Source organism: Barbus barbus, assembly GCF_936440315.1.
Source record: "Barbus barbus genome assembly, chromosome: 7".
NCBI lineage: Eukaryota > Metazoa > Chordata > Actinopteri > Cypriniformes > Cyprinidae > Barbus > Barbus barbus.
The window spans coordinates 24,064,995-24,077,112 of NC_136735.1; the positions used below are offsets into that span (position 1 = coordinate 24,064,995).

Below are 12,118 nucleotides of genomic sequence, written 5' to 3' on the forward strand. Positions count from 1 at the left end.
TTATGCAATCATTTTTGCAAATTAACTTTGTTGTTGCAGGTTCAGATTATCAGAGGGGGTAATAAGAAAGTACTGAACAAACTGATGGGTGAAGTTCAGAGAGAAACCAAAGGCAGAACTGACCCGGTCCAAGTCAGAGCCATTTTAGAGAAAATGGTCTCATGAATTACCCAGCATGCCTCTTTATGGGTTAATGCTGTGTTCTGAACAAGCAACTTAATGGGGAAATGTCATTTTCATACATTTAATAGACTCTGTACAATTGTTCCAGAAAGGTGTCTACACTGTAAAATTTAGAGCTACACAGCCTGTTAATATTTACTGGTCTGATAAACAAAATATTTCATGCATCAAGGCTGTGTGTTGTTTTATTTCTAAAGTGTTGAGTTAAATGTCTGAGAGGCCAGAATTAACTGAGCACTTTATCACTCAATGATCACTGATTCCTTAATAGTCAGCTCTTGTGAGAATATCTTGTGTGTGCACAGAATCTCTTTGCGCTGCTTTAAGTTGTTTGCAGCTCTGTATGGATTTTCCATCAGAATTGGATTTTGTGGGATTATTCATCCTTTTAGGAGGTCAGGCCAAAGTTGCCTGAAACTTCGGATGTTTTATCACCATTAACCATTTCCAGCATATTCCAGGTCTGGAATATAGGGTCTGACTGGGGGTTCAAATAAATGTGATGTTTATATACTACGAAGACTTTTTAATCAGACCCAGCATATTGAATTAAGACAACATATCAAATCATATAACTTGATGGTGCTTAGGAAAATACACACTAGTGTTGGTTGTTATATGAGTAACTAGCGCCCTCTGGTGGATTGATTTTGCATACAATTATGCCAAGACAAGAGAGTCATCTATGCTATGGCTACCATACATTGAGTAGCTAATGTTAGGTATTACTTTTTTTCCTTCTACGAAATGAAGTGCATTCTATAAGGGATATTTCCAAATCATTCCAAACTTGTATGTCAAAAGATCTATAGGCACAGATCACAATGGGTCCTTTAGACATTACTGAATATGAACTGAAAAAGGATCTAGTTTTGAACAAAGCCCCTTTTGCTGAAAGGACTATCCGGGGAACAGTGAGTTAAATTCGGTCAACAGTATCCACAAGTTAATGTTCCCAAACACACAGGCACATCCTCACCCAAAGCTGTATACATGGAGCAGGCCAAATTAACACAGTAAATTACTGTGCCATTTGTTGCCAACCCAAAAGATCATATTTACAGTAGCATTATTTGGGTGTGGGCATTTCATTGACAATGTTAAGATGTTTCTTTAGTTATAACGTTATCTATCATACTTGTATGCATCCGTCTTTAATATGAACTAAATTTAACCCCCAAATTTACATCCAGAGCATCAGAACTTTGTTTGGCTCTTCTGTGACTAATTACAGGTGCATCAGATACTAATGTAAAAAAAAAACAACAACAACATACATTAAGCAAGTGGCAGAAAAGTAATGTTCATAACAGTTGCAGCACATTATTCACTCTTCTTGCCTTCACAAGACTGACAATGTTATGGCCCACTCTCTCATATGCCAGGACAGGAGATATCTTTATTCAAAATGTCACGCCTTTATACATTTCTGACAGAAGCCATTTCCATTTGATATACAGAAAATGCTTAACAGTTTCCTGTCTGAACATAAAAGATGAGCTGGTGACATTATTACAAATTCAGTATTTCTTTATACAACAGAACTATACAGAGATGTAAAATTTAAGTATTGCTTACCACCAGTAAGGCAATTTAATATAGAATTTCTAATCTAGCTCTTGATTCCCCATATTAAGGTCATCTGTGGTACATAAAATGCATATAAATATCTTTGGATTAACACGCTACATTGTGACCTCGGGATGTTTGGTAATCAATTTTGATTGACAATTAGATTAGGGAGGGACTTCATGTAAAACATCTACCTTTAAAAAAAATATCTAAACAAATTAAAGGCAATGAATACATTTAAGGCAATTAATCAAATGTGAAATACAATCATTTTTAAATATTACTTGTGAAATTCTATTTAAAGTGTAATCACTAATGCGTATAATCAATATGGTGCACTTACAAATTTCATGTAACAGTTTGTACTAAAAACAAATGTGTATTACTGAACAAGTTAATGTTTTGATATATAACATGGTAAAAATACTTCAAAATCAAGGCAACTTTGATACTAAAGCACACTATCTCTTTTGCATGTGGGTGTTTAGATACACTGGAATTGCTTTTCAAATGCTTTCTTGTACAAATGTAAAAAAAAATAAAAATAAAAAATGTATGCAACTCATTGTGATCTCTCTGATCGTGTTTCAGTAAAATCAATGTCCTTTATGGCCATTTTCAGGGGCTATGCAAACAATGTTGTGAGGATTCAAGATAAAACAAAGAAACAAAAATCAAAATACAAAGGGAATGTCTGTAAAAAAATATAAGATTTTATATCCCTCTAAAATAGTTTTAAAACACTACATTTTAACAGTTTGGGGTTGGGAAGATTTTTTTATATAAATTAGAAAATGTAATTTACTCCTGTGATGGCAAAGCTGAATTTTCAGGTACATTTCCTTATTATCAATATTAAAAGCAGTTGTGTTGATGATTAAAATTGTGGAAACTGTGATGCAATTTTCATGATTGTTTTATGAATAGGTTCAAAAGAACAGTATTTATTTGATAGGGTAAAAACTTTTACATTGTTACAAAAAAATTGTCACTTTTGATCAGTCTAATGTGTCCTTCCTGGATAAAAGTATTTCTTTATAAAAAAATAAAAAAAAAGTTATAATTTTAAACAGTAGTGTATATCTTACCCCACTAAAGAAAGACACCTCGTCCTAATTAACAAGCATGTGTGCTGCTAGTTTCAAACATGTTCATTAACAACTCATGTGCTGCATAGACAATGTGAAAGTTGATATCAGTGATGCTCTACACAGAACCAGAACGACTGTGTAAGAATTGTTTCTCAAGGTGAGAGGAAATCCAGCAATCCTACAGACAAGTTGTATAAAATGGCCAAGTGACCAGGTTTAGAAAGTATGCTTACTACTGTAAAGAAAATGTTGAAAATTAAGGACTAAAGGAATAGGCACTATTCAGAATAAGTCCATCATGGGAACATTCCAGCAAAAAGACTTCAGCAGCACTATACAGTCTGTAGAGAATCTGGTCCTCAAACGTTATTAATATGTAATGCCTCATCACCTCTTGCTCAATGGCTGTATAGCCATCACTATTTAGTTTAGGCCTGAAATTTCAGTTAGGCATCCCGCATTTTGTGTCCCAAAGTCAATTTTATGAAATGAAGGCAAAATCAATGACTGTTTTATGACAGGTTTGGTAATGCATAATCAAATGATGGAAATATCATGGATTGTTCACACAACAGAACAACAAAAACATGCTTGAAAGAACCCCCAAAAAAATACCCCTTTTTGAAAAGTCAAAAAGATTCCCACATTAATTTAGAGTTACAGTGTAGTTTTAGTGCTTTCAATAAGAACTAAAAATCATTCAAAATGTCAGTTCAAAAGCTTCCTGGAACCATTAATAACAAACATAAAAACAGAATCAGAGGCTACTGCTCCGTGGGAAGATGAGAAAGGATGGAGTGTTCTTGTGCAAAGGCTGCTAGCTCTTTCAGGAACTCTGTGAAAAGAACTGTGGCATATACCTCAGTTTTGTTTAAGGGAACCACAGTTTTGGGTTGGATATTCGGTTTCGTCTTGATTCTGTCTGCTTCAGAACTATGGAACCAATCTCCATTCTGTGGACTTGGAGAGTCTAGATAGAAATGGAAAAAGATGTAAACATTGTCTTAGAAATTATTACAATGTAGTTTATTCAAACTGAACGAGTCAAATAAAGAAGATGAAACAGTTTATACTGCTAAGGGAAAAACGGTAGCTTTACAACCCTCAAACTGAAAAATGACTTCAAAAGTTATTGGACTACATTTATACCAAGATACTGATAATTTTTATTTTGTGTAGTAAAACAGTTTTGGGTTTATTAAAATCATAAAACAATATGACTGAAAGGATATGAATCTACTCTGACCTCTTAGTGAACTCTCTCTGGCCAATAAGCAGTGCTGGGCAGCTGTGAGAAGCTCAGGGAAGTCTTTATTATTTGCGGACCACTGTTCTATCTGGTTCTTCACTGAGGCCAGTACCTAGAAAGTCAAGAAGGGAGAGTGAAATTAAATGAATGAACATTCCATATTCTCCCATATCCACACCAGGTATTAAGATCAATTTCAGGTGATTGACAGTGCTATATACAGGTGTAAACAGGATTTTGATTTGTCTGTTAAAATGTCTATTCAGACCAATAAGAACATTCACAAGATTTTGTCTTTTCCATAGCACTGCAAAAAACCTGGCTGGCCAATAAGATTTGTCCTGTTGGTCACATGCTCAGAGCTGCTACCGTTACATCTAAGTGTACATCCACACACATCCTGAAAAGTTTTTCATCACCTCCTTTTCATAAACCCCGCCCTCTCCGTGGAAACAAAAGGGACATGAGCCAAACTAAAAGAGTCAAAGTACACTTCAAATCAATTGCTTGGGTATGTTCAAGGGTTTTCTATTAAGTTTGGTTTCAGTTAGTTATTTGATGCTATAAAAATGTGGTGTGGCATCATGATTGTGTGCCTGTGAAAGTATGGGCAGAACATTGATACCACAGCTCCATTTTAAGATCACTACTGCACATACTCTGGTTGCAAATGATGCCATCATTTACTGTTTGACTTCCTATCATCATGACAATTTACTTGTTCACAAATTAAACTTTACTGAATAACATCAGACAGCAAGATGATCATGTTGCTCGGCTAAGAGCCATTTCACCTACATTTTGAGGGCTGCATGCCCTCTTAAGTCCCGTTCACACGGAGGACGATAACTATAAAGATAACGTTAAAGATGTTGTTCTAAAAATCGTTCTCAATATTAAAGAATAGCAGAGTCCACACTACAACTATAACGATAAAGGCACAGAAAAACGATATCGTTGGAATCACTTTCAGAACAATTTTTTTCAGCTGATGAACGATAAATACATTGACACCCAATCAGAATCCATCCTGCTATAAGGAGCTCGAGAATTTAAAGCGGCAGATGCTCATGCACTCAGAATAAACAGACTATATCGTTCACTGGTGTGGACACTAATATAGTTATCTTTACAGTTATCGTTCTTGGTGTGAACGGGGCTTTACGCTGACAAAGGGGAAGTATTGAGTACAAAACCTTGCTCTAATGCTGTGTGATGTGTCACTGATGTTATTTTAGCAGGTTTGTGCAGCTGTATAATATTAGCGTTATTAGAGACAAAGGCTACATTCACACCACAGCCGAATGTGGCCCAAATCCATTTTTTATCCCCCAAATCCTTGGCAAAGTTCACATCTTAAATCTTAAATGTGCCCTACATTAAACAAGTCTAAACAGTTGACATTTCTCAACTGACCTGCATACATAAAACGCTTAAAATATCTGCCATGTTAATCGGAGTTTAAGAAATATAGGCTAAAGAAATAGTACTAAACCTGATGTTTGATGGAGGCCAGCGTGAAATCAGTTTTGGCATTTTGTGGTCATAAGTAGCATTTTCTACCTTTTTAAACTCAAATTAAGCATGCCGTGACAATGAATATTGAGTTAGTATGATTTAAAACTACATTCATTCAGTAGATCAGACACTGTTGGGGACACAATTTCTAGCGATTATCATCAATTCGTGGGGAAGTCGTGGCCTAATGGTTAGAGAGTCGGACTCGTAATCGAAAGGTTGCGAGTTCGAGCCCCCGGCCGGCAGGAATTGTAGGTGGGGGGAGGGAACATCCAGCGCTCTCTCCACCCTCAATACCTCAACACCCTCAAGACTGAGGTGCCCTTGAGCAAGGCACCGAAACCCCCAACTGCTCCCCGGGCGCCGCAGCATGGCTGCCCACTGCTCCGGGTGTGTGTTCACGGTGTGTGTGTGTGTGTGTGTGGATTTGTTCACTACTCACTGCTGTGTGTGTGCACTTGGATGGGTTAAAGGCAGAGCACCAATTTCGAGTATGGGTCACCATACTTGACAATACGTCACGACTTTACTTACTTTTTTACTCAATTTGATTTCACAGATACTATTTAAACTAAACTGAGCTAGACAATGACATCTCTGAATTCAATAATGAAATGCCTTTAACTGAAAATTGAATGTTTGATATTATTATACATTAATACACTCTATCCTCCAATTTGATACTGTTAAGTGCTTTGACACAATCTGTATTGTTAAAAGCACTTTATAAATAAAGGTGACTTGACTGTATGCACTTCAGTACCTGGTATAGTGAGCGGACACTAGGCTGGAATACCATGTTTGTGTTGAGAAGGAAGGATCGCAGCAGGGACTGAGGGTAAGCAGCTAAATGGGCCAGGATGCCAGTCAGAAGTAAGTTCACATGGAGAGAATTACTTGGCATATTTTCTAGACGAGACAGCAGTACACTCAGAAACGGCCCTGAGAAAGACAAGAGCGATACTTAAATGTTAGATAAAGTATAAATAAACTAAACTATACAAAAAAAAAAAAAAAAGAGCCAGAACAACACACCTAAATATCACATTGAACATTAAACTGAAACTAATACGAACAGATTCCAAAACTGCTTGTAGTTCATGGGGGTCAAAACTGAGGTCAAACTTTATTTAAATTCTTACACATTATTCTTCATACACTCATTTATATATTGCACTATTTCAAGGGACAGTTATTTGTAGTGATGACCAAAAGTATAGGGTATATTATGCATGCATTCAATATAGAGCTGCACGATTCTGGATAAATTGTGAAATCACAATTTTTTTTTGAGATCACGATATTCCCACGATTCTGAACATAAATTAACACAATTTACAAAAGGCTGAGACAAAATATTAATTGCTGCAGCCAGTTTAAGAGTGTTTAATTAATTTTTAATTGTTTTAATTTATTTAAAATAATATATTTAACTAAACCAATTTTTAATATTAAAATTATGAAAAATTGGTTTGAATGAATTCAATGACTCACTCAAATACTTCACTCGTTTCATTACTGGACGAATCAGCATTTTTTAACAAATCTCTTGAACGAATGATTCAATAAATACATTTTTAACAGTCACTTGTCTCCACCTAGTGTCTAAACAGTGTAACCTACACAAACGTTATTTGAAGCGCAAATTACTTTTAAAAGGTGATTTGCTCTATTTTGATCGCTACTATAGACATCAATGTTTATATCCAAACTATAAACTTTCATCCCAGTATTTCTGTGATAATATGAATGAATTGTAAGACAGAAATAATACTGTGTAGTTGAGAGAAACTGTTTCTTACCTACATGATAACAGCTCTCTCTGTGCCAGCGGCAGCACGAACGCAGATTTGAATGTTCCGGTAAGGTTTAATAGACACAGGCGAATCGTTGACATTGAGAAATTAGATCACATGGGTGTTTAAATCGAGATCTTTTAACGATTAATCATGCAGCTCTAATTCAATACCATAATGCAACTTAATAACGAGTGTGCATTAGTGTATACTGCCTGATCATAAAAAAGGTGTATAAAACATTAAGTTGTATGCTATAATAAAAATGTCATCAGTAATATGACCTGTGTAACTCAACAAGTGGCATCTAGAAACCATAAACAATCATTGTACATGTGCATGGCAAATTGTGCACTGAACTGAATTGTGTGACACTGTATTTCATGATTTAGAAAAATAAAATGTTTTCTGACCTGTAAAAGGTACTGCATGTCCCCTGCTCCCACTGCGGGGTTTGGTCCCAAAAGGAGAAGGTAACTTTTCTGCCTCTGGTGTCTCTGGGGAGAAAGAGTTAAAGTCAATCTCATCTTCCTCCTCAGCCATGAGGTCTGTAGGACTCTTGGGTTCACTGTCTGTTTTTGCTGGACTGTGCTGTGCCCCCAGAGTCCTTATGAGTTCCTCATACTGGGCCATAAGGTCCTCCCCTTCAAGTGACTTACGGTCTGATTGGGACCCTCTCTTTTTACTGTCCATTTCATCTAATGGGGAGCTCAAGCCATTGCTCATTGAGGATTCTGAATTTGCCGTCTTTTGATCAGTTACCGGTCCATCTAACACCTCCTGCTTTGCTCCTTCTGTAGGTTTGGATGAGGCATGATAGCCATTACCAGAGTCATGAGCATCCTTCTGAGCTACCAGGTCATAGACCATAACATCATTCTGGAACTCAGACTCTTCAATGTAAGAGCCCTTCACAATCATAATAGCAGTTCTCCGCAGTTCTTGAATGTGTTTTGGGGGCTCGTCCGGGATGGGGCGAGTCTCCTGATCTTCCTCTGGTTGCAGTTGTGTAGGACGAGCATCATAACTATCATCCCACTCCAGCTCCAGCAATCCAGGAGTAGCGGTGACATCTTTGAGGGGTGGACCAGAGCAATGCATTTGATTTGGGGTTTTCCTGCTGGTAACTGGTGGCCGAGTCCTACCTGCTTCTTCCAAGGTACTGCGCTGGTATTCTTCTGGAGGAGGGTTCTCACCATCGTAAGGGGCCGACCACACACGGCACGCTCGCATACAGTGACTAATGCTGTTTTGTGCATCGTACAAGTAGTGCAGGTAACTGACATCCAGGTAGATCTCTGAGCCAATGACACAGGAGTTACCACAGTCATCCTCCTCTGAGAGAACCTCTTTTGATTCTAGAGGAAAATGTACAAGCAATATTAAATCAGTTACTAATGCACTTTTCATTATATTTCATGTCCCCTTTTACAAAAAAAGTATTGCTCTGGAATTTGTATCAGCTTGTTATTAAATACTTTAATAACAGGCACAGACATAAGCGGATTACATAGTCTGGAATGAAGGAATTAAATTGACACCAGCACTAGTGAAGTTGCAGATTTTATCCAGAAGACCAAAGTACCTGAGACATGAATAACATTTCAGTCTGCAGACTCAAGTCCACTAATCTAAAGTTTGATCTTAGTCAATAAATATTCAGTGCATGATTTAGTGGAGACCAACACAAAAGATAAAATGTCTCATTAAACATTAAAACCTAGAAATCTTTGAAAAAAAACAACAACACTTTTGTCCATTCTGCATCCAGTCAAGGGTTTGCAATTCTGCTCCTGGAGAGCTAATGACCTGGAGAGTTTAGTGCCAACTTGGCTCAACACCCTTGCCTGGAAGTTTCTAATCATCTTGAAGACCTTGATTAGCCAGTCTAGATGCATTTAATTGGGATTGCAACTAAACTCTGCAGGACAGTGGCCCTCCAGGAATAAAATTGGACACCCCTGATCTACGTCCTTACAAGATTTTAGTTTTCAGTGTAGGTCAAAAGTTTATACATTTTGTTATTACAATGACATTGCATTGCATTACAATGCAAATCAAAATTACATAAAATAGTACAATAGTACAAGTAAAAGGAACTACATTATACCCATAGTTCCTATATGGGAGCCATCAGTGCCTTTTGACCACAGGATGGAGTCCAGTTGTCTGAGTGGAGGGGGGATGACCTCTGGAGAGCAGCAGGAGGGTGTAAGGGCTAGAAACTTGGCGGCCGATACGGAGTAACAGTCTCTTTCTCGCAGGACTCTACGCTGACTCAACATCATGTGGTTACAGGGGATTAGGTACCTGTCAGAGAAGGAGAGACCACACATATAGTGCCACAAGAAAGAGAGCTAAACACCAACACCAAGAGTATGAGACAATATTTAAAATAAACCGAACAGTATGCACAAATATACTCACTTGAAAACCAACTGGAGCATGACATCCTCACAATACAAGCCAATGAGAGTGCGGAACAGGGCCAGCGATACAGTGCCAAGCTGGAACAAAAGCACAGCTTATAAAAACACCACTACAAAACACAACTTAATGAAGACACTGCATGTTTTAAACAATAAAACTGGCATTAACGGGTTTCAATTGTTTTATGTTAATATTTCATAAAATAAAGCTGACTATTGTTTAACAGGATTCTTCAGGCTCAGTGCTCTAGGGCGTTCTGTTTGAATACACATGCAAACTAATATTTGCGTTCAAATATTAGTCTAATTTATAGAAAGAGCCTGCAAGCTACCTTCATTCTTACATCTAATCTACCAATCACTTCTCAACACTTGTGCACACTGCACAAGTCTTCACCCTGAAGTTTAGTAGTACAGCAGTGTTATTAACAGTAGTTCAGTGTAAGGCCTGATGGTACAGCTAAATAAAATTAATTTCAATATTTGTGTTAATTTTGATGATATTCATGATATGCATCTCAATATTTTTGCATTTTATCTGGAATAATTAAAAATTGTGATTTTGTTGTTTCCCCTGAAAAAGACATGATCTGAATAGAACAGCTATTGCTATAAAGTACATACATTTTGTGTGTGTGTGTGTGTGTGTGCAAATTCAATCCAGATAAATTTTGTCATACATTATGAGATTTTTTTTGGCCAATCCATTGTTATGGTTACTATCAATCATGGCAGTTTTGGATTCAACCTCACATTTAAATATGTTTGTCAATCCAGAAACTTTGCTTTGTTGAAAAAAAAATGAAATTTTTATTCATATTGTGAATGTTATACACAAAAAGTTTTCAAAGAATGCTCCCTTTGTGACCACTGAAGCTGTCAGTTACTTCAGTTCAGGGCAAGCTCACTTTTACAAATACTGCCATTACAATCAATGAAGCTGACTTCACTGCAAAACTATCTCTTATTTTTATCATGTTTGCAGTTTGTTGGATATAGTGAAAGGATTTGCAAGCATCCAGAACTCCATGATTCTATAAGGTCTTGCAAACCAAAAACTTTTGAGGCTCAGCATCTCATACATCTCAGTGCACACACATAAATATGTACAGGAGAGTTTAAAAGCAGTTGAACCATCCCTTTGACATAGCCATAATTATGTACCAATTATATAATTATATGGCCAACATTAACAATATTCCCTAATTTTTATTTTGCATCACCCAGCACTAGTTCAGCACTAACCTGTTATCAAGTAAGTACTGTTTTTTTAGATTTAATTGGCTGCTTTTTTTTAAATGTTATTGGCTGACAGACAGGATAAAATTGTGGTTACCTGAAAGGGAGTGTTGATGCGGCTGACTAGAGTGTCCAAAATTTGTACATTGTCATGGTGATGGAGCAGGATGAAGCTTAGGAAGGTGTGCAACAATGCAGGTTCAGAAACGCTGCGTATGAAGAGGTCCAGGTATGCTGTTGTGGTCATCACCTCTTCAAGTGTCAACTACAAAAACAATTAGGTTGCTTAAAATCAAATCTTACGTATATGTGACCCTGGACCATAAAACCAGTCATAAGGGTCCATTTCCATCGATGTATGGTTTGTTAGGATAGGACACTATTTGGCTGACATACAACTGTTTGAAAATCTGGAATCAGAGGGTGCAAAAAATCTAAATATTGAGAAAATCGCCTTTAAAGTTGTCCAAATTAAGTTCTTAGCATTGCATATTACTAATCATAGGTTAAGTTATGATATATTTACGGTAGGACATTTACAAAATATGTTCATGGAACATGATCATTACTTAATATCCTAATCAATTTTAGTATAAAATTAAAATCAATAATTTTGACCCATGCAATGTATTAACAATAATTTGTTACATTTAAATAGCGCTTTTCAAGGCACTCAAAGCGCTTTACATACAAGGGGAATCTCCTCGAGCACCACCAGTGTGCAGCATCCACCTGGATGATGCAAGGGCAGCCATATTGTGCCAGAACGCCCACCACACACCAGCTTACTGGTGGAGAGGAAACAGAGTGATGAGGAGGCCATGATGGTCAGAGGCCAATGGGCAAATTTGGCCAGGATGCCGCCAGGGTAACACCTCTACTCTTTGACATCATGGGATTTTTAATGACCACAGAGTGTCAGGACCACGGTTTAACGTCTCATCCGAAGGACAATGCTTGTTGACAGTATAGTGTCCCCCATCACTATACTGGGGCGTTAGGACCCACACAGACCACAAGTTGAGCACCCCCTGCTGGCCT

At 37.2% G+C, this 12,118-nt stretch overlaps 2 protein-coding genes across 2 annotated transcripts in view; one reads left to right on the forward strand and one right to left on the reverse strand.

Annotated features, from left to right (window-relative positions):
• Positions 1–2,285, forward strand: part of gatb (glutamyl-tRNA(Gln) amidotransferase, subunit B) — a 20,639-nt gene extending 18,354 nt beyond the window's left edge. The window contains exon 13 of the mRNA XM_079421038.1: positions 40–2,285. Within this exon, the coding sequence (XP_079277164.1) occupies positions 40–165 (126 nt within the window). The 3' untranslated portion in view covers positions 166–2,285. The remainder of the gene's footprint in view (positions 1–39) is intronic.
• LOC306872471 (FHF complex subunit HOOK-interacting protein 1A-like) overlaps positions 1,547–12,118 on the reverse strand; it is a 26,701-nt gene continuing 16,129 nt past the window's right edge. The window contains exons 7-13 of the mRNA XM_079421037.1: positions 11,175–11,342; positions 9,837–9,916; positions 9,520–9,719; positions 7,823–8,767; positions 6,377–6,555; positions 4,093–4,207; positions 1,547–3,816 (exon numbers count right to left, since the gene is read on the reverse strand). Coding sequence (XP_079277163.1) covers positions 3,611–3,816; positions 4,093–4,207; positions 6,377–6,555; positions 7,823–8,767; positions 9,520–9,719; positions 9,837–9,916; positions 11,175–11,342 — 1,893 coding nt within the window. The 3' untranslated portion in view covers positions 1,547–3,610. The remainder of the gene's footprint in view (positions 3,817–4,092; positions 4,208–6,376; positions 6,556–7,822; positions 8,768–9,519; positions 9,720–9,836; positions 9,917–11,174; positions 11,343–12,118) is intronic.